This window comes from Saimiri boliviensis, chromosome 15, assembly GCF_048565385.1.
Source record: "Saimiri boliviensis isolate mSaiBol1 chromosome 15, mSaiBol1.pri, whole genome shotgun sequence".
Lineage (NCBI taxonomy): Eukaryota > Metazoa > Chordata > Mammalia > Primates > Cebidae > Saimiri > Saimiri boliviensis.
In genome coordinates this window covers 29,125,665-29,148,518 of record NC_133463.1, presented here as the reverse complement: position 1 = coordinate 29,148,518, position 22,854 = coordinate 29,125,665, and the positions used below count along the sequence as shown (strand labels likewise).

The following is a 22,854-nucleotide window of genomic DNA, read 5'->3' as shown; positions in this document are numbered from 1 at the left end:
CCTGGGTAACAAGAGTGAAACTCCGTCTCAAAAAAAAAAAAAACTTTAAGTAAAAATGGAGGTTTTTGGCCAGGCGCGGTGGCTCATTTCTGTAATCCAAGCACTTTGGGAGGCAGAGTTGGGTGGATCACTTGAGGTCAGGAGTTCAAGACTAGCCTGGTTACCAACAGGGTGAAACCCCATGTCTACTAAAAATACAAAAATTGGTCCAGTGTCTTGGCTCATGCTTGTAATCCCAGCTACTTGGGAGGCCAAGGTGGGAGGATCACTTGAACCCAGGAGACAGCGATTGCAGTGAGCCAAGATCACACCACTGTGCTCCAGCCTGGGAGAACAGAGCAAGACTTTGTCTCAAAAAAAGCAACCAACCAACCAAACATACATGGTATGTTTTAGCCCATTGCACTTACTCTCTTATCCAAGCTCAAATTGTCCCTTTTATAGCCTGCAGTGCCACTTCTAGTTGGCTTTTGGGCCTTGTAACAATCCCGTTTATGCTGAGTTTCCTTGTTGTCCAGTGTGACACACTGTTCTTGGCTTATCTTGCATATTTGCTGCCCAGCTACTTTTCCAAGAAGAATGTGAACGTTTAAAACAAAAACGAAGTTTCAGGGCCCCAGTCACACCCCAAACCAGCTTAATCAGAATCCCTGGTGAGGATAGGGCCCAGATACAAACAGGGTCCCCATAGTGGAGGGCATTGGTGGGATCTCAGCTCACTGCAACCTCTGCCTCCTGGGTTCAAGTGATTCTCCTGCCTCAGCCTCCTGAGTAGCTGGGACTGCAGTTGTGAGCAACCACTCTCAGCTAATTTTTGTATTTTTAGTAGAAACAGGGTTTTGCCATGTTGGCCAGGCTGGTCTCCAACTTGTGACCTCAAGTGATGCACCCACCTTGGCCTCCCGCAGTGCTGGAATTATACACATGAACCACCACACCCTGCCAGGATACAGTATTTTTTAAAAAGCACACCCAGCCTTGGATGGAAAACCACTTGAGGAGCGTATGCTGCTTTATTGAGCTCTGTAAACACCTTATCTCTGCACAAGGCTGGGACTTTGAGTGGAGTCCTTGGCTAAAGCTCTCAATGCTACATGGTGACCTTTCTTCTTCTCCTGCTTAAAGCTTGTGTTTCAGAATTTTGACCTGAATGCATCTGTGTTGAAAGCCAGGCTTGGTCTGTTATCCCAGAACTCTGTGTCGGTCCCTTTCCTTGCCTGTATGTTGAGTTGGGGCTCATCTTCGTGCCTCTGGGAAATAAATTATTTGATAGCTTGCTTAGCGTCTCTCAGTACTTTCCCTTGCCCTTAGAATGAATACCAAAATATGTGGCCTGCAGTGTAGACTGTGCACAGCCTTCAATGTAGACTGCTCAAGCCCCGTCTTGGTTCCTGAAGTCTGCAATGCTTCCTTCTGTCACCAGGCCTTTGCACATGCTGCTGTCTGCTGGGAATGCCTTGCCTTTCCTCATTCCTTAGTTGTTCTCTACTCATCTTTCAGGCACCAGCTTGACTGTCTTCCTTGGGGGAGCACCTCTGAACTTGGTACACCAGATCAGCCCCCATGTGCTGACTTTGTCTCATTGGTAATATTTCTTTATCTTCAGGACACATATCAAGGCCCAGAAGTTGCAGTTTTGCATTTGTTTGTGTGATCATTTGATGCATGTCTCTCTGGAGCCTGACTCTTTGGGGCTCACGTCCTGTCTCCACCACTTTTACCTGTGGGACCTTGAACAAATCATTTCATCTCTGGTCCCCAGTTTTTTTTAAACTGCAAAACAGGGATAATGTAATACTTTCACCTGCCTTGTGAGGTGGGGATGAAGATTAAATGGGATAATTTGTGTAAAGCATTTAGAACAGAGCTAGCTATTAATGGTAGAGAATCTTGGCAGGTATTACTGATGATTACTGCAGTGGACCACAAGCTCCATACAGGCAGGGGTAATTTCTGTTTGTTTAGATTTGTATGCAGGGTGCTTGGCACATGGATGGTGCTCAGGAAATATTTGTTGGATGAATGAATGAAGTGGATAATAGTAATACCATGTTTATAGAATTCCATGAGGATATAAAATAACGCACATATGTAAGTTCTTGGTAGCATGTCTAACTCATAGTAGGTGGTCAATAACTATTCGATGCCTGATGAAGAAAATCAGGACAATAGTAATGCCAGCTTAGGAGGTTGTTGTGGGGATCTAAGGTAACCCTGTAGTACCTTGTAGAGTGTCTAGCACATAGTAGGTGCTCAGAAAATATTTGTTGGACGAATGAGTGAAGTGGGGATGATGGTAACACCAGCTCCTAGGGTTGCTGTGGAGATAGAGGATAAGGCAGGTCAATAGCTTGTTGTATCGTGGTTGCACCTGGTAGACACTCTGTTGAGTGAAATGAGAGGAGTTGCTATTAGTTTCTTTCTCCTGGGGCTTAGGAGAGAATCCTTTTGGGGTGCAGAATGGTATGGAGCAGACACTGGTCCTCTTGAAGGAAGAACGGGCAGCTGATGACTACTTGCCAAGCCCTGACCTGGATGAAAAGTTGAATCGTTCCTTTCCCTCTTCCTCCCTAACCTGTTCTTTCTTTCCACTAGAATCTTTGCCCAGAGTCCAGCACCTCTTTGCTGTCCAGGATCACCTTCTGGTGTATCACAGGGTAAGGCTGGGCTCCTGAGATCTCAGGGAGGTGGTGGGGAATGAATGAATGAATGAATGAATGAACGAACGAACGAACGACCATGCTGAGCTCCCCACATGACTTCTCTCTGCTTTGCTCTTCTGCAGAGTTGTCCTGAGTCTGCCTGTGCTGGCCATGTGGGCTCAGAGACACCAACTCTGTCCCCAAGTCTATCACCTTGAATGTGATAAACATATGAGCCATGAGCAGTTTAAATATCTGCAGAAGGCTTGGCCTGGGACAGCTATACACTGGACTGCTTTTGCTTTAGGTTCAGGTTTTGGTATTTATTTATTTCTTTCTTGCCTAGACATCATGTTCAACCTGACAGATTTGGGTTTTTAAAATATTAAGTATAGTTACTATTGACATTGTTCCCCTCCCATCCCCCATTCCTTCGAAAAATAATACTGTCTCACCATAGGAAATGTTGGTTAAAAAAACACATGTGCAGATCAGTAGTAAGGAAACACCCAGAGGCAACCACTGTCACCATTTTAGTATGCCTCCTTCTGGTCTTTTCTTTTTGAGATGGAGTCTTACTCTGTCTCCCAGGCTGGAGTGCAATGGTGCGATTTCAGCTCACTGCAACCTCTGCTTCCTGGGTTCAAGCGATTCTCCTGCTTCAGTCTCCCAGGTAGCTAGGATTACAGGTGTGTGCCATCATGCCTGGCTAATTTTTGTATTTTTTTTTTTTTTTGAGACGGAGTTTTGCCCTTGTTACCCAGGCTGGAGTGCAATGGCGCGATCTCGGCTCACCGCAACCTCCGCCTCCTGGGCTCAGGCAATTCTCCTGCCTCAGCCTCCTGAGTAGCTGGGATTACAGGCACGTGCCACCATGCCCAGCTAATTTTTTGCACTTTTAGTAGAGACGGGGTTTCACCATGTTGACCAGGATGGTCTCGATCTCTCGACCTCGTGATCCACCTGCCTCGGCCTCCCAAAGTGCTGGGATTACAGGCTTGAGCCACCGCGCCCGGCCTAATTTTTGTATTTTTAGTAGAGACAGAGTTTTGCCATGTTGGCCAGGCTGCTTTGAACTCCTGACCTCCGGTGATCGACCTACATCGGCCTCCCAAAGTGCTGGGATTACAGGTGTGAGCCACCATGCCCAGCCACCTTGTGGTTTTCTTTTTGTACATCTTTTTCTGCCCGTTGTCAACATCTTATTGGGGATTATTTAAAGAATCTTTCTTCCACCCTAATATGCATCATCTTTTTGGTTTTTTTGGAGACAGGCTTTCGCTCTGTCACTGAGGCTGAAGTGCAGTGGCACAATCGTAGCTCACTGCAGTCTTGATCTACCGGGTTCAGATGATGCTCTTGCCTTAGCCTCCCAAGTAGCTGGGACTATAGGCACGCTCCACCATCCCCAACAGATTTTTGTATTTTTTGCAGAGACGGGGTTTCACTCTGTTGCCCAGCCTGGTCTCTAACTCCTGAGCTCAAGTGATTATTCTGCCTCAGCCTTCCAGAGTGCTGGTATTATAGGAATGAGCCATCATACCTGGTCTCATTCTTCTCGTTATGAACTTTTTACAAACATCTTTTTAAAAGATTAGCTGTTTTAAATAATTTCTTCGAATTACTATTAAAGAGCGTCACTGGGACAGTTGATGTAATTTGTATATGGCTGCACGACACCAGATGCATACTAATAATGTTCATTCTTGTTTTGGAAAATTGTGTTCCAGTTATATAAGAGCATGTCCTGGATTGTAAGGGTATACCCCTAGTTTTTTGGGGATAAAGATATGTAGAGCCTACATCTTACCTTTTTTTTTTTGAGACAAGAGTCTTGCTATGTTGTCTAGGATGGAGTACAGTGGCATGATCTGCAGACTCTGCCTCCTGGGTTTAAGTGATTCTCCTGTCTCAGTCTCCTGAGTAGCTGGGATTATAGCAGGCATCCCCAAACTACGGCCCACCGCCACACTTCAGGAAGGGGCACCTCTTTCATTGGTGGTCAGTGAGAGGAGCACAGTATGTGGCGGCCCTCCAACAGTCTGAGGGACAGTGAACTGGCCCCCTGTGTAAAAAGTTTGGGGATGCCTGGATTATAGGCATGCACCACCATGCCTGGCTAATTTTTGTATTTTTAGTAGAGATGGGTTTTCACCATGTTGACCAGGCTGGTCTCAAACTTCTGAACTCAGGTGATCCACCCACCTCAGCCTCCCAAGGTGCTGGGATTACAGGTGTGAGCCACTGTGCTAGGCCTTTAACTGTCTGAATGGTTTAGAAAAATATTACGTGTGTGTGAATGGAGACAGAATGTTACTGTAAACTTGGCAACATTTTTTTTTTTTTTTTTTTTTGAGATGGAGTTTCGCTCTTGTTACCCAGGCTGGAGTGCAATGGCGCGATCTCGGCTCACCGCAACTTCCGCCTCCTGGGTTCAGGCAATTCTCCTGCCTCAGCCTCCTGAGTAGCTGGGATTACAGGCACGTGCCACCATGCCCAGCTAATTTTTCTTATTTTTAGTAGAGACAGGGTTTCACCATGTTGACCAGGTTGGTCTCGATCTCTCGACCCATGCCCAGCTAATTTTTTTTATTTTTAGTAGAGACAGGGTTTCACCATGTTGACCAGGTTGGTCTCGATCTCTCGACCTTGTGATCCACCCACCTCGGCCTCCCAAAGTGCTGGGATTACAGGCTTGAGCCACCGCGCCCGGCCAACGCAACATGTTAATAGTGGTGAGTTGAGTGAATTTTTGGTATGATTTGAGTAATTTTTCTGTAAGTTTGAAATTATTTTAAAACAAAAAATTAAAGTGTTTAACTTTTTATTACCAAAGTGTTTAGTTGGCCGAGTGTGGTGGCTTACACTTGTAATGTTAGCACTTTGGGAGGCCAATGTGGATGGATTACCTAAAGTCAGGAGTTTGAGACCAGCCTGGTCCATGTGGTGAAACCCTGTGTCCACAAAAAATATAAAAATTAGCCAGGCATGGTGGTAGGTGCCTGTAATCTCAGCTACTTGGGAGGTTGAGGCAGGAGAATCACTTGAACCCAGGAGGCAGTGGTTACAGTGAGCCAAGATTGCACCACTGTACTCCAGCCTGGGTAGAGTCACATAGAAAGACGAATATAGTAAAACTCAATAAGCTTATCACCCAGATTTCATGATTGCTAATGCTTTGTCATGTCAGCCTTTTTTCTCCCCCTCAACCTGTTTTTTTTGGATCTGGCTCTGTTGCCCAGGCTGGAGTGCAGTAACACGATCACGGCTCCCTGCAGCCTCCACCTCCTGGTCTCGAGCAATCGTCCCACTTCAGCCTCCTGAGCAGCTGAGACTACAGGTGTGAGCCATTATGACTAGGTAATACTTTTTAATTTTTATTTTTTGTAGAGAGAGTCACCCAGTGTTGCCCAGGCTGGTCTTGAACTCCTGAGCTCACAAAGTCCTCCCACCATGGCCTCCTGAAGTGCTAGGATTATAGGCATGAGCTACTGGTCCTGGCCCATATTAGCCTTTTTTAAATGTAAATTTTTTTAAAGTTGGCGGGGCATGGTGGCTCATGCCTGTAACCCCAGCACTTCGTGAGGCCAAGGTGGGAGGACTGCTTGAGCCCAGGAGCTCAAGATCAGCTTGGGCAACATAGGGAGACTCTGTCTCTACAAAAATAAAAAATAATTAGCCAGTAATAATGGCTCACACCTGAAATCCCAGCTACTCGGGAGGCTGAGGTGGGAGGATCACTCTAGGCCAGGAGCTGGAGGCTACAGAGAGCTGTGATCATGCCACTGTACTCCATCCTGGGTGACAACAGTAAGATCCTGTCACCAAATAAATAATAAAGGAATGAGGCCCGGGCATGGTGGCTAATACTTTTAATCCCAGCATTTTGGTAGGCAGACAGGAGTAGATTGCCTGAGCTCAGGAGTTTGAGACCAACCTGGGCAACACGGTGAAACTCCATCTCCACTAAAATACAAAAAATTAGTTAGGTATGGTGGCATTTGCCTTTAGTCCCAGAGTTGGGAGGCTGAGGCAGGAGAATTGGTCGAACCCAGGAGGCAGAGGTTGCAGTGAGCCAATAACCCGCTACTGTACTCCAACCTGGGTGACATAGCGAGACTCTATCTCAAAAAAACAAAAAATGAATCAAAAAAATAGAGTGAATTAGAGCCATCTTGATATTTTCCTCCTAAATCATCTTTTTTCCCCCAAATCTTTTCTATGCACCCCCGAAAAAGAAAGCTGTTTTTCTTTTATGACCCAACAGAATGAGCTATAATAATCTTGTAATATGTGCAAATGTCTATCCACATTCAGACATCCCCAGCTGTGTGGCTGCCTTCATTCGCAGCAGGCAGTTATGCTGGCGAAGGGCGCAGCATGGGCATGAGTGTGGAGTGAGCCCCGTCCTCTCCTCTCATTGACTCTCATTGCCTAACTCCCTTGTGTCTTGGCCTCAGGTTGATGGTCCAGGGCTACCACCAAGCCCTGGAGAGCAGTGGCTTCTGGTCCTTAAACAAGGAGGACACGTCAGAACAAGTCATGCCTGTTTTGGTAAAGAACTGGAAGAAGAAATGCACCAAGTCTAGGAAGTAAGTGTGTTTCCTTGTCCTCTAGAATGCCCCGGTTCCCTCCTTCCCGCCCCTGTGGCCTGAATCCAGGCTGCAGCCCTGGCAGTGCTGCTTGTTACTAGCTTTGTGATTCTCCCTTCTCCTCTGGGCCTCAGTTTGTTTTTCTGCCAAATGGGGTAAAATCTCACAAGTCATTAAGGCAACTGAGTAGAAAAGAAGACAGAAGCTGGGCATGGTGCCTCACGTCTGTAATCCCAGCACTTTGGGAGGCCAACGCAGGTGGATTACAAGGTCAGGAGTTTTGAGTCCAGCCTGGCCAACATGGTGAAACCCCATCTCTACTAAAAATATAAAGATTAGCTGGGTGTGGTGGTGAGGGCCTCTGATCCCAGCTACTTAGGGGGCTGAGGCAGAAGTTGCAGTGAGCCAAGATTGCACCACTGCACTTCAGCCTGGGAGACAAGTGAGACTCTATCTCAAGAAAAGGAGAGAGAAAGACGCTGCCCAAGCAGGCAGTTGATGCTGTTGGCCATGGCACGTGACTGTCCCTCCTTGAGTCAGTCTCACGTTTTCTGTCCCTTTCTGAGCATCTGGCATCCTTTGTGTTCCTGCTGTTTGAAGTGTTTCTGTCCAACACACCCAGCTGACCATGTACATTTGTTTAGCCAAAGAAGCCCCATTTGCAGTCGATTTTGGCTGTACTAGATTTTAGACTCTACCGTAAGGTGTGCCCCACTGCGCCGACTCTATCATTCTTTTGGGAATCAGGTCAGGGCCTCCACTGCACATACATTAACTCTTCAAATGTATGTGCAGACACCATCAATTGCATGATATGTTATTATTGTGTGTAACAGTAAGAAAGAAAAGCAACTGCCAATTAAACAAGGACGTAGGACACATCCCTGCATAAGCTGGAATGTGAAATTGCAAGTGACATGGGGGCTGTGGATTGTGGCCATGGGGGCAGTAGGGTGGCTGTTTTTGTTTCTGTTGCCTGTTCCGGGGTAAGCTGTGACAGAGCCAGTCTGGTGCACTGGATTCTCCACAGACCCGTTGGCTTTACAGAGAAAATATCCAGACCCAGGTTCAGTTCCTCATTCTATTCCAGGGATGCCCAGGATACAGGCCTTCAGTTAGACCCAGATGGTGGGTGGAAATCTGGGACATCCATGGTATCAGCCACTAGGACATCAGCAGAGGACCTCGTGACCCTGGTGGGAGGCTGTTTGGGTGGTCCAGGTGATGGGAGAAATTGTCTCGTGGGTCTCTGCGGTTGAGCATTGTACAGAAATGGCCCATGTCCATGACCCAGTTGAAGGTGGTTGGCATGCAGAGGTGGGGTCCCTGTTTATTACATGGAGACAGAACCAGTAGGATGGATGGATGGATGGATAGATAAATGATAGATGGATAGATAGTGGTTGGATACATGATAGGTGGATGGATAGATGATGGATGAGTGGATGGATTGAGGGTGAGAGGGGATCTACTAGGGAAAGTGGATCATGTGATTATGGGGAAGTTCTATGTTAGGCCCTCTGCAAGCTGGAGAACCTGAGAAGCTGGTAGCATGGCTCAGGCCAAGTCTGAATATCTCAGACCCAGGGAATCTGATGGTGGTATTTTCAGTTCACAGCCAAAGGCCTGAGAACCTGGAGTGACTGGGGTAAGCCCCAGAGTGCAGAGACCAGACAGCCTGGAGTTCTGATTTCCAGATTCTCATGTCTCAGTCTCCTGAGTAGCTGGGATTATAGGCATGCATCACCATGCCCAGCTAATTTTTTTTTTTTTTTTTTTAAACAAAAACGTGGTTTTGCCAGGTTGGCCAGACTGGTGTGGAGCTCCTGGCCTCAAGTGATCCACCTACCTCGGACTTCCAAAGTGCTGGGATTACTGGTGTGAGCCACCACACCCAGCCCAAAATAAGTAAATTTTAGAGTGTGTTTAGACCATGCCATATCTGTGGTCTAAACACACTTAACATGTGGTCCATAGGACACTGACAGTCCACACTTTGTGACCAGTTGGTGATAATATGAAGAGGCAGCACCATAATGGAAATCAACTATGGCACCAAGCTTGCCATTCAGCTCAGTTCACATTTTTTTTTTCTTACAAGGCTTTTTTATTTTTTTTGAGATGGAGTTTCGCTCTTGTTACCCAGGCTGGAGTGATCTTGGCTCACTGCAACCTCCGCCTCCTGGGTTCAGGCAATTCTCCTGCCTCAGCCTCCTGAGTAGCTGGGATTACAGGCATGCGCCACCATGCCCAGCTGATTTTTTGTATTTTTAGTAGAGACGGGGTTTCACCATGTTGACCAGGATGGTCTCGATCTCTTGACCTCGTGATCCACCCGCCTCGGCCTCCCAAAGTGCTGGGATTACAGGCTTGAGCCACCGTGCCCGGCCTACAAGGCTTTCTTAATGCAGGAAGCAGAAGGCACTGGTTTCCATCCTGGCACAAACGCCTTAGCCTGCCATGTTGGCCAGGCTGGTCTTGAACTCTTGGCCTCAAGTGATCTGCCCGGTTTGGCCTTGAAAGTGCTGGGATTACAGATGTGAGCCACTGTGCCTGACTGCCACCTGCTCATTTATAAAGCCCCCTGTGATTCACTTGCAACCATGATTGAGAATCCCTGGTGCAGAGTGCCTTCCTGAGTCCAGGAATGATCTGCAGCACCCACTTCCCTTCCAGGCATGTCTGTGTCTCCCTGTGGCTGTTTCTTTGAGACCCTGCATTCTTGAGTTCTGCTTTTATTTGCGTCACCTGAGCATGTTCCCACAGTCACCCTGACCACGCTGCCTGCCGCATATTTATCCCTTTTGTATCTTCCGTTCTGGGTCCTCTCTCACCCCTTCTGGGGTCAGTCCTTTCTTGCCTTATGTTGTGCTGCTTTCTCTCCTGGCAGCAAAGAATGAGGCAGCTAGTTCAGAGTAGGGGCTGTAATCATCATCACTGAGGTATTGTGAACCAGGAAAGAGATACGATCTGTTTCAACACAGCATGGTGCTCGAGCACCCTTGATGTTGGCTGTCATTGTCATTGTTGATGTTTTAGTGATTATTGTTGATGCTGGGTGGATTCTTCCTGGGATCGGGGCAGATACCCAGCTGTCCTGTCCCTTGGTGTTCTTATCAGGGTCCTTCCCTAAGTCTGCAGCTAAGGCATCTGCCAGGGCTGGGGTCTCATCTGAAGACTCAACTGGGCAAGTGCCCACTTTGAAGCTCACCTGGTTGTTGGCAGAACTAGGTTCCCCAATTGTTGAAATACTTCCTTATTACTGTGGAAACAGCCAGTGCTCCCGGTACCTTTTACAATGAACTATCCAGAGCTCTCTGTGATCTGAGCACCAAAGGGCTAATTCCTGGCACTACAGGGGTCCCTGGGCCTCTGCCTGTTGGATGATGCCCTTGTCAAACTGGTTATCTATTTTGAATATCACCTCTTCTTGCAGTGCTTGGGAACCAGGGGGCTATGCCCTTTCCCTCCTGCAATTCCTTCTATCCTGGTCCTGGGAAAGTGAGCTTAGCACAGCAGAAATACTGTTATCTGGGCTGGGTTTTACCCATCACTGCTGGTACAGGATGCCGGCTTGGGCCCAGTGCCCTCAGTGGATGGAGCTCTCTGCACAGCTGCAAAGCACTGCTCCTGCCCCAAGGGACTGAACTCCAGTACCACCTGCCCTTCAACCAGACAGCCTGTTTATGGCCTCTGCAGAGCAGGTCTACTTTCCGAGCATCCTGGCTGGCTGGTGGTCTGCCATCTCCTCCCTGAAGTGGCCAGTTTTTCTTGCTCTTGATTTTAGCATCTGGCTCATATAACTCCCCTCCCCTCCTTTGTCTCTTTTTTGTCAGGGGTCACGGGCATCAGCGGTCCAGGGAAGGAAGCAAAGCAAATGGAGAATGACATGCTGGTGACAGACAGTGCGGGGAAGCAACTACAGAAGTAAGTGGGGGCAGGTGGTATGACTCACACAGGCCTCGTGATTTCACCGTCTGCCCATGTTTCTGACACTTGAGTTCCCTACGTGGTGTAGGTCTTTGCTCAGGTCACTCGGAGGGGCCTGGAAGGTTTAATCTTTGTGAAGTAGCATTCGATATAAAACTATCCCAAGGCCAGGAATGGAGACTCATGCTTGTAATCTCAGCACTTGGGGAGGTTGTGGCAGGAGGATCACTTGAGGCCAGGAGTTTGAGACCACCATGGGCAACACAGCAAGACCCCATCTCTACAAAAAAGGAAGTATCTTCGTGTTTGATTATAGAGGGCTTCCTCAGATCCCTGGGGATTTATAGCATATGCAGTATGTTAATCATGCTAGCTTTTAAAAACTGGCTAAGTTGGCTGGGCATGGTGGCTCACACCTGTAATCCCAGCACTTTCGGAGGCTGAGGCAGGTGGATCACCTGAGGACTGGAGTTCAAGACCAGTCTGGCCAACACCCCTAGGCCCTAGATCAAAGAGGGGAGGTACTGGAGGTTCATTTAGCCTTCAGGAAGTGTTTTCAGGAGGCACAGTTTTGGGGGTGCAGTGATGAATCACATGGGGCTCTTAACCTCTGGTAGTTTGTAATCTTGTTCAGGAGATAAGTAGGTAGAGGAAGGCATAGAAAGTTCCATGGCAAAGAACCACATCTGTGTTTTGCATGGTCTCCATAATTTCTTTTCTTTTTTTTTTTTTTTTTTGAGATGGAGTCTTCCTCTGTTGCTCAGGCTGCAGTTCAGTGTTCGGTGGCACCAACTCAGCCACTGAACACACAACTGTGGGCAACGCAGTCTGTGATTTTCTCTGGGGTCTGCACAAAGATAATGACCACGAATGTACAGAAAGTCCTTTTTTTTCTTTTGAGACAGGGTCTCTGTTGCTGAGGCTGGAGTGCAGTGACACAATCATGGCTCACTGCAACTTCTGCTTCCTGGATTCAAGTGATTTTTCTGCCTCAGCCTCCCTAGTAGTTGGGACTACAGGTGGCTGCCACCATGCCTGCCTAATTTTTGTATTTTTAGTAGAGACGGGGTTTCACCATGTTTGCCGGGCTGTTCTTGAACTCCTGGCCACCAGTGATCTGCCGTTCTTGGCCTCCCATAGTGCTAGGTTTACAGGTGTGAGCCACTGCACCAGCCAAAAAGTGCTTTCTGAGGAACATGCTTGCATGAATGAGCAGCCAGCGCAAGATCCCACCCCAACCCCCACCACCTCTGTAAAACAAAAAAATTGAATGAACTAGGTACTTTGCCCTATTTCTTCATCATGTTTCCTATTTTGAAACTTTTTCATGTTTGAAAGATGATCTAAGACGTGCCCTTTCTGTTTTACTTTTTATTTGAGATCAATTAGAATTGATCTTTAAAAAAAAAAAAAAGCACACACTTTTTGCATATCGGTGGTCATGGGCTTTTTGCAGACCCCCAGAGATCATCACAGATTGTGTTTTCCACAGGCCTCATTCCTGCCTGAGACATTCCCTTTCTCTGGGGACCTATAACCCTAGGGAATGAGATGGTGGGGGAGGGGGTGCAGGTGTTTGCACATGTGCACAGGTGCATATATATGTTTACATGTGTGCCTGTGTGGTTGACATCCCTGTGCTTTACTTCTCCAGACAGCTCAGCAGCTCCTCCTCCTGTAGTGGGGACATCAGCAGGCACCACAGCAGCACCACAGAGCTGCAGAAAGCCGAAGCCAAGAAGGAGGAGACTTGGAAGATGATGGAGGCTGAGAAGGCACAGACAGGGCAGGTGAGATTTGCTCCTTCAGTGATGATGGTAGCTGCAGCTTACAAGCGCCCACTATGCAAAGTGCCTTGTCTACAATACTCTTGTAAAGGTACTATTTACTGCACCAGAAACTGAGAGGCCATTACCCAAGGTCACTGCTGGTAAGCGACAGAACTGAGATTTGAACCTTAGCAGACTCCAGGGTTGGTGCTTGCAGTCTCTGCTCTACTGACTGCCACATCGATTTGAGCAGCTTAGGGGCTCTCATTAGCTATAGGTGACCTGAATGCTTTAAATCAGGGCTTTTTGCAATGGTGAGGTTCAGTTGTGCCTGAAATGGTTTCAGGTTGTGTGCAGACATATTCAATGACAGATGAATGTTTGTTTTATTTTTTATTTCTTTTTTGAGACAGAGTCTCACTCTGTCACCAAGTCTGGAGTGCAGTGGTGCGATCTTGGCTCACTACAATCTCTGCCTCCCAGGATCAAACAATTTTCCTGCCTCAGTCTCTCATGTAGCTTGGATTACAGACACTGACCACCAAGCCCAGCTAATTTTTGTCTTTTTAGTAGAGAGAGGATTCCACCATGTTGGCCAGGCTGGTCTTGAACTCCTGGGCTCATCTTCCCTCCTCGGTCTCCCAAAATGCTGAGATTACAGGTGTGAGCCATTGCACCTGGCTTGTTTTTCATTTCTCATTTAGTCCTTATGATTATGAGAAAGTCTTAGTTGGGTTCTAGCCTGCTTTCAGAACCTAACAGCCGGTAGCCTCTCTCTGTAACAAGGAGAGTGGGTTTTGAGCTCCTGTTTTATTTATTTGTTTAAACGATCATCTATTTTGGGCAAGTGTTAATAATTCTCCATTTCTGGTAGTGATCCAAAGTTTATTTTTAAAAATAAATGTGATTATGTTTTTTTAAAAAATAGGGAATAGAATTTTAAAAGTAGGTAAAAAATAAGCATACAGATAAAAGCAAAAAAACCCATGAAAAGTCATAGCAGGGGAGGGAGGCTGGGATACTTTATTTTAAATCTTCTCTATTAGGCTGGGTGTGGTGGCTCACGCCTGTAATCCTAACACTTTGGGTGGCTGAGGTGGGTGGATCACCTGAGGCCAGGAGTTCAAGACCAGCGTGGCCATCATGGTGAAACCCCATCTTTAAAAAAAAAAAAAAAGTAAATCCACTCTATTGTTATAATTAAAAGAACTAGAGGAGCAAGATCAAACAAATTCAAAGGCTAGCAGAAGACAAGAAATAACTAAGTTCAGAGCAGAGCTGATGGAGATAGAGACACAAAAAACCCTTCAAAGAAATCAAGGAATCCAGGAGGTGGTTTTTTGAAAAGATCAACAAAATAGACCACTAGGCAGACTAATAGAAAAGAGAGACGAATAGATGCAGTAAAAAGTGATGAAGGGTATATCACCACTGATCCCACAGAAATACAAACTACTATCAGATATTACTACAAACACCTCTTGCAAATAAACCAGTAAATCTAGATGATACGGATAAATTCCTGGACACATACACCCCCAAGACTAAACCAGGAAGAAGTTAAATCCCTGAATAGGCCAATAATGAGGTTTGAAATTGAGGCAGCAATTAATAGCCTACCAAACAAATGTCCAGGACCAGACAGGTTCACAGCCGAATTTTACCATAGGTAAAAAGAGGAGCTGGTACCATTCCTTCTGAAACGATTCAAAACAATACAAAAAGGGAATCCTACCTAACTCATTTTATGAGACCAACGTCATCCTGATACCAAAACCTGGCAGAAACACAACTTAAAAAGAAAATTTCAGGCCTATATCCATGATGAATATTAATGGGAAAATCCTCAATAAAATACTGGCAAACTGAATCCAACAGCACATTAAGAAGCTCCATCATGATCAAGTCAGCTTCATCCTCAAAATGCAAGGCTGGGTCAACATATGCAAATCTGTAAACATAATCCATCACATAAACAGAACCGAGACAAAAACCACATGATCATCTCAATAGAGGCAGAGAACGCCTTCGACAAAATTCAACAGACCTTTGTGATAAAAACTCTCAAGAAACGAGGTATTGATGGAACGTATCTCAAAATAAGAGCTATTTTTGACAAACCCACAGACAAAAACAGTATATGGGCAAAAACTGGAAGCATTCCCTTTGAAAACTGGCACAAGACAAAGATGCCCTTTACCACTCCTACTCAACATAGTCTGGGAAATCAGGCAAGAAAAAGAAATAAAGGGTATTCAACTAGGAAAAGAGAAAGTCAAATTGTTTCTATTTGCAGATGACATGATTGTATATTTAGAAGACCCCATCATCTCAGCCCAAAATCTCCATAAGCTGATAAGCAAATTCAGCAAAGTCTAAGAATGTGCAAAAGTCACAAGCATTCCCGTACACCAATAACAGCCAAATCATGAGTGAACTCCCATTCATAATTGCCATAAAGAGAGTAAAATAGGAATACATCTAACAAGGGATGAAAGGACCTCTTGAAGAATTACAAACCATTGCTCAAGGAAATAGAGGAAACAAACAGATGGAAAAACATTCCATGCTATGGTTAGAAGAATCAATATTGTGAAAATGGCCATATTGCCCAAACTAATTTATACATTCAGTGCTACCCCATCAAGCTACCATTGACTTTCTTCACAGAATTGGAAAAAACTACCTTAAACTTCATATATAACTAAAAGAAAGCCCGCATAGCCAAGACAATCCTAAGCAAAACAACAACAAAAAGCTAGAGGCATCATGCTACCTGACTTCAAACTATACTACAAGGCTACAGTAAATCAAAACAGCAGGGTTCTGATACCAAAACCAGAGATATAGACCAATGGAATAGAAGAGAGGCCTCAGAAGTAATTACACACATCTACAACTATCTGATCTTTGACAAACCTGACAAAAACAAGCAATGGGGAAAGGATTCCCTATTTAACAAGTGGTGTTGGGAAAACTGGCTAGCCATCTGCAGAAAGCTGAAACTGCATCCCTTCCTTACACCTTATACACAAATTAACTCCAGATGTATTAAAGATTTAAACATAAGACCTAGCAACAAAAGCCAAAATAAATAAGTGGGATCTAATTAAACTTAAGAGTTTCTGCACAGCAAAAGAAACAATCATTAGAGTGAACTGGCAGCCAACCGAATGGGAAAAAAATTTTGCAATCTACCCATCGGACAAAGGGCTGATATCCAGAATCTATAAAGAAATTAAACAAATTTACAACCCTATCAAAAAGTGGGCAAAGGATATGAACAGACGCTTCTCAAAAGATGTTTATGCAGCCAACAAACACGAAAAAAAAGCTCATCACTGGTCATTAGAGAAATGCAAATCAAAATCACATTGCGATATCATCTCATGTCAGTTATAATGGCGATTATTAAAAAACCAGGAGACAACAGATGCTGGAGAGGATGTGGAGCAATAGGAACGTATTTACATTGTTGGCAGGAGTGTAAATTAATTCAGCCACTGTGGAAGATAGTGTGGCAATTCCTCAAGGATATAGAACTAGAAATACCATTTGACCCAGGTATCCCATTACTGGGTATATGCCCTAAAGACTATGAATCATTCTATTATAAAGACATATGCACACACGTTTACTGTGGCACTGTTTACAATGGCAAAGACTTAAAACCAACCCAAATGCCCATCAGTGATAGACTAGATAAAGAAAATATGGCACATATATACCATGGAATACTATGCAGCCATAAAAAAGGATGAATTCATGTCCTTTGCAGGGACATGGATTTAACTGGAAAACATCATTCTCAAAAAACTGATGCAAGAACAGAAAACAAAACACTGCATGTTCTCACTTACAAGTGGATGTTGAACAATAAGAACACAGAGACACAGGGAGGGGAACATCACACACTGGGGCCTGTCAGGAGGAGAGGGGGGTAAGGGAGGGGTAGCGGGAGGTGGAGGGATTGGGGAGGGATAACATTAGGAGAAATACCTAATTTAGATGACGGGGATGGATGCAGCAAAACCACCATAGCAAGTGTATACCTATGTAACAAACCTGCATATTCCACATATGTACCCCAAAAGAAAGAAATCAGATGCAGCCTTGTTATGCTGCCCAGGTGGTTCTCAAACTCCTGGGCTCAGGCAACCTCAGACTCCCAAGCAGCTGGGACTATAGGTGTATATCACCACACCCAGCTATTCTTTCTACAATTTTTAATATTTTAATCTCAATACAGAACTAGTAACATAAGTAGAAGAACAATCTCTTGTACCAAATATATAATACCCAAATAATAAGTGTCTGAGAAAAAACAGCCATATGCTATTTGTTGTACAGTTTTTCAACTAAAAGGTGACAGGGAGATTCCATGATTACCACAAGTAATTTGATCCACTGAAGATTTATACTGGCAAAAATACTGATGTCACAGTAGTATGATTTAAAAATCAAAGTATTAATATTTATCTAATTAAATCTTAACCAAATTTCATATTTTCTCTTTTGGGGAAAGCATTTCCTAATGTGATTTTTCTGTTGCTATGTATCTTCCAGTTCATTTTTGTTCAGCCCACAGTCTTTCTCAGTACTCATCAATCTTTTGTTAGTTACCAACATTAAATAAAAATTTTAAATGAACTAGCCATATGTCTATGGTTTTCTCTGACCAACTTTCCATAACCATCATAAAACAATAATAGGTAAACCACTGCTAAATTTTAAAAGTAAATACTAGCAAAAGTTGACTGGTGAGAAAATTTTATAAGAGACCACTTTACCTTAGTAGTAAGTCAAGTCTTCATCATCTGGTTTAGGGCATGATCCACACGCAGTTAGTGAAGAATGCTTTAGAGCAAAAATATACAATAAAAATGAGCAAGTTGATTTTTTTCGTTGTTGATTTTTTACAAATTTTTTTAACTGCCATTTCATGTTCAGCTTCCCCCTCCAAAAAACAAAAACACAATCTGGGAAAAGATCAGCCATCTGTATATCAAGTAACATTTCTTGACACAATTAAAATATGACCTCTGTTCTAAAAATAGATTTTGGTTACCTATTTCTGCCTCCAGCTGTCTTAATCTATAAAATATTCAATTAAAACTGACTGAGCTCTATAACAAAGAGTGACAGCCAATATATTGGTGGAGTTTGGCAAAATTTACCCTCACAAGTTATCTGTCTTGAAGCAGAACACGAAATTCAGTTAATGGATGACGTAACTTTTGTCACCTAAACTGGTAGGAACCCTGTGACCTAAAACAAGGTAGAAAGATCCACTGTCTCTTGTCCATTATCTATCTCTGGTTAAAAGACTAGTCTGTGTCACTTGAAAATGGCAGTCTTGATTCCTCAGCATGAAAACCACTTACGAAGGTCCTAGTGCTTTCCTTTGTCCTAAAAGTGCAGAGAATCCCCTGCTGTCTTTGAAATGTGTGAGAGCTAAATGTACAAAAGTCTAATAATGAAGGTATATTTTCTTATTGAGGATACTCTTCCCAGAAAGATAAAACATTAACAATTATAAAAATCCAATTACTTTCACTCTATAGGTCCTACCTTATTTCAGGTCCACATAAACTAGCCCTTAAAAACCTTCATAGGCACTCAGATATCCAACAAGAGAAACTGCTGGAAAAACAGAGTCCTGGCAGTTGTACCTCTATTTCCCTAAGTACGATCTAAATATCTTTCTTCCTATGGGTTCCCACTTCCAGATTCCACTTATGCAGGGCTCCATGGCAGTTTCCAGTAATCTTCAAATCTTCAGTCTATGAAAGCACAGATTCCTGAAAGGATGTTCTCAAATGACCAGGAGTGGGAGCGCTGTTTATCCCTGCTCTGGAAAAACAACCTAACTGGAGACTCTACTAACTACCAGCACAGACACACCTCCAACTACCCAGCTGAACTTCATGACTGATTTGACAGCCAATGATGCCCATGATCCAACCTACATGGATATGGGAAGGACATCAGTGAATTGAGAAAAGAGGCAGAGATGAGGAGACACCTGCCCTGGGCCACAGATCTATGTAGTTCAGCAGTCTCCAGCCCATCAGTACGGAAGGGGCTCTGAGCCACCCCTCTGTAAGTCAGGATGGAATTATATGATACCACATTTCTGTCTGCTGTTGTAGAGACTCTTCCAAGTGTCTCCAAATGTTTTAGCATCTTACAGCCAAAATCTTTAAGTTTGTCAGTTCTTGATTTAAAAAGCACAGCAGTCTGTTTAGATCTTTCTTGAACCCTCTATTTTAATGTGCCTTTGTAGTTAATTCCCAGTATCTTGTGTCTCATCTTTATAATTTATCAGACTGGTCATAAACCCCAATATTCTAATCTCTTATTGAATAATCCATATCCAGTGTCATTTCTCTTCAAACTTGGCCTTGCCCTGGTCATCCATTCTTAGCCATTTCCATTGGGTTCACCAGCTAATTCCCTTCTCATTCTAACCACTGGGTGCACCAGACCCACTCCCCCTTTGTATTATTAACACATGCCAGGCCAGGCATGGTGGTTCACACCTGTAATGCCAGCACTTGGGAGGCCAAGGCGGGCAGATAACCTGAGGTCAGGAGTTTGAGACCAGCCTGACAAACATGGAGAAACCCCATCTCTACTAAAAATACAAAATTATCCGGGCATGGTGGCGCATGCTTGTAATCCAAGATACTCAGGAGGCTGAGGCAGGAGAATCGCTTGAACCCGGGAGGCAAAGGTTGCGGTGAGCCAAGATTGTGCTATTGCACTCGAGTCTGGCAACAGAAACGAAACTCTGTCTCAAACAACAACAACAACAACAAATGCCAAGAGAATAAAAAAAAGAAGGAAGAGTATTGGGCTTTAAAACAAGTTCAAATCTCCTTTTTTTTTTTTTTTTTTTGAGACGGAGTTTCACTCTTGTTACCCAGGCTGGAGTGCAATGGCGCAATCTGGGCTCACCGCAACCTCTGCCTCCTGGGTTCAGGCAATTCTCCTGCCTCAGCCTCCTGAGTAGCTGGGATTACAGGCACGTGCCACCATGCCCAGCTAACTTTTTGTATTTTTAGTAGAGGTGGGGTTTCACCATGTTGGCCAGGATGGTCTTGATCTCCTGACCTTGTGATCCACCCGCCTCGGCCTCCCAAAGTGCTGGGATTACAGGCTTGAGCCACCGCGCCCGGCGCAAATCTCGTATCTACCACATCTTATGTCCAAAAAAAGCATCCTAATCTCTTGAGTCTCAAGTTCTCTATCTAGAAAATCATTTGACCAGAATGTTTGACACAGATGGAAGTACTAGAAGATATTTTAATTAGTCCTAAGAGTCCTTAAATATCTGTAATTCTATGTGCTTTTGGTTCTGTCTATAGGAAAACTGGGAATACATACCCAGCAGAATTTGAAAACATAACAAAAGCAACACCAAGGAAAAAAAGTCATGGAAAAAGAAAAAATAATAAAAAAGCATTATGGAAGTAGGAAGAAATACTAGTCTAAAGGGAAAACAAAACTGGCAGTTAAATCATTTCTCTCAAGACTTCCCAAATCTTGGTTTTGTAAAACTTCCAGTTCTATGGCCAAACCTTAACTCTGCCTTAAAGACTTTGATGGTTAATTAAAAAAAAAAAAAAATGCTGGTTACCACCAAAATTGTCAGATTTATTAGGACAAATTCAGTGACTAACCTCATTTCTAACAGTAACCTAAAATGAGAGTTTAACGTATTTAAACTCATTAATTTAGACATTAATTAATCTGACTAATCTTACTCAGACCTATACATTAATCAAAGTGCTGCACAGATATCTCTATCAATCTGTACTGAGGAGCAAGAGAAAAGATTTGAAAGCCAGATAGACTGACGGTCAAACTGTGGGTCAGCTATTTTGTAAACTACGGGATCATGATCCAATTAATCAACCTCTCTAAACCACAGTTGCTTATTTAATAAACAGTAGGTTATAAGAAAACAGATGTTGTGATGGCTTTATGAGATAAATACATAGCACAAAATAGGGTGGTTAGCCCAGAATACAACACTCAATAGATATTAATTTCTTCCATCTATATTTTCTTAGTTAACAATTTTTTAAATCTGTAAAATCCTACCTGACTGCAGATTCATTAGAACTCCCAGAATCTATTAAAGGAAAAGGTAAAATGCATTTTAAATCAATAATGTATAAAACCATTTTAAATCAATAATGTATATTAAAACCATAAGAAAGTACAGTGATGCATGCCTGTAATTTCAACTATTTGGGAGCCTGAGGAAGGAGGATCACTTGAGAAACCCAGAAGTTTGAGGCTTTAGGAAACATAGCAAGACTCTACCTTCATAAGAAAAAATATGCACAGTTGTCTACATGATTTAGATCATTTTTCTTTAAAGTATAGGATTGATGCTTTGTTACAAATAATTGATTTGAGAGCATACCTGGGACCTTATTAGAATTAATATAAATTATACCTATTGGTATGTAATTAATGCAGTAGAACTCTTACTTCCCTTACTTTGTATATATTAAACACAAAGAAGAATAAATTTATCAAAATTTGATATCTACAAGTGAGCTGCAGTATATGAGTCATCCTAGCCAAATCATTGGCTAAAAATGGTATTGTTAGCAGAACAGATGGAATGAGTGACCAGTGTCAAATGGCATGATTTCTGGACCAAAATATGAGGGGTGCAGTTAAAACAGTAAACTAGTATCCCTTATCCACTATATGTGTGGAAAAGACACACTTGCCATGTTTTTCTCTGTTCTCACACTACAGCAACAATCAAGAAAGAAGGCTTCTGTGACCAAACGTGTGGAGAGGTTTTCCCCACCAACAAGCAAGCAATCACTTCTGCAGATGACACAAACTGGGTGTCATTTAATTCAGTTCTCACACTGTCTCACAGATAGCATCAGATTCTACAGGTAAAGGGTTCAGTCCCATGAGACTGCCTCCCTACATCAGTCCTAAGTTTGAAACTCCAGAACTTATGACCCGTCGGCTTCAAAATGGGGTTCCCAGGACTCCCTCTTTGGGTTAAATTGAATTGCTGAAATGGCTCAAAGTACTCAGGGAAACACACTTACCAGTGTACTGTGAATGACATTACAAAAGGTACAGATGAGCAGATGCATATTGCAAAGTATGGGGCTAATGGCAGAGATTCCATGCCGTCTCAGGACACATCACCCTTCAGGAACTTCCATGTATTCAGCAATCTGGAAGCTCTCCAAACCTAGTCCCTTTGGGTCTTTATGAAAGCTTCAATACATAGGCATCACTAATCACTGGCTGCTGGTGACTGACAACCTTTATCCCTTCTCTCCTCCCCAGAGTTTGCAGAGTGAGACAGAAGAACTCAACCCTCTAATCAGCCATGTCTTCAGGATAGTGACCAGTTCCCATCGTGAATCTACCTAGGAGCTTCCAGCCATTGATCATTAGGATACCAAAAGACATCACTTTGGAAATTCGAAGGAGTTTAAGAATTGTACACCAAGAAATGAGTCAAAGTCCAAACACAGATTTTACATCTGTAGTTTTGAATGATATAGTTACAGCTACTAACAGTTAACTATATTCCAAACATACTACATTGAAAACTCCAGAAGTAAACAAGTTATAAGTGTTAGTATGCCAGTCTGAGAAGCACAATAAAATCTTGAGCTATTGCCCTCTATCCATCCCTGGATGTGAATCATTCCTTTGTCCAGTGCATTCACACTGCATGTGCCGTTCGGCCATAGTCATCAACATGGTCTCTGCCTGCATCCAGCCATCAACATCATTAAGGCCTGAAGGTCCAGGAAGACTCAAAGCTGATAATCTTTTTTCTGACCTAGAGTCAGGGGGTGAATAGTGGCCTAACACTACGTGACAATGCCTACATCATACCTCACTTCATCTCATTACATA

At 43.8% G+C, this 22,854-nt stretch overlaps 1 protein-coding gene across 8 annotated transcripts in view; it reads left to right on the top strand.

The window, feature by feature from the left end:
• Positions 1 to 22,618, top strand: part of LOC104650086 (multidrug resistance-associated protein 1-like) — a 34,010-nt gene extending 11,392 nt beyond the window's left edge. For 3 of the 8 annotated variants that reach the window (XR_012514048.1, XR_012514049.1, XR_012514047.1), the window contains exons 2-5: positions 2,596 to 2,657; positions 7,103 to 7,234; positions 11,071 to 11,161; positions 12,819 to 22,618. Coding sequence is in view for 3 of the 8 variants with exons in the window: in XM_074386824.1 (XP_074242925.1) it covers positions 11,112 to 11,161; positions 12,819 to 12,954; positions 21,715 to 21,863; positions 22,273 to 22,309 (372 nt within the window). In the remaining 5 variants the exon portion in view is untranslated. Of the gene's footprint in view, positions 1 to 2,595; positions 2,658 to 7,102; positions 7,235 to 11,070; positions 11,162 to 12,818 lie in introns of those variants that run through there. The other 5 variants (XR_012514051.1, XR_012514050.1, XM_074386824.1 and 2 more) reach the window with 5 other exon arrangements.
• Positions 22,619 to 22,854: the final 236 nt, after the last annotated feature.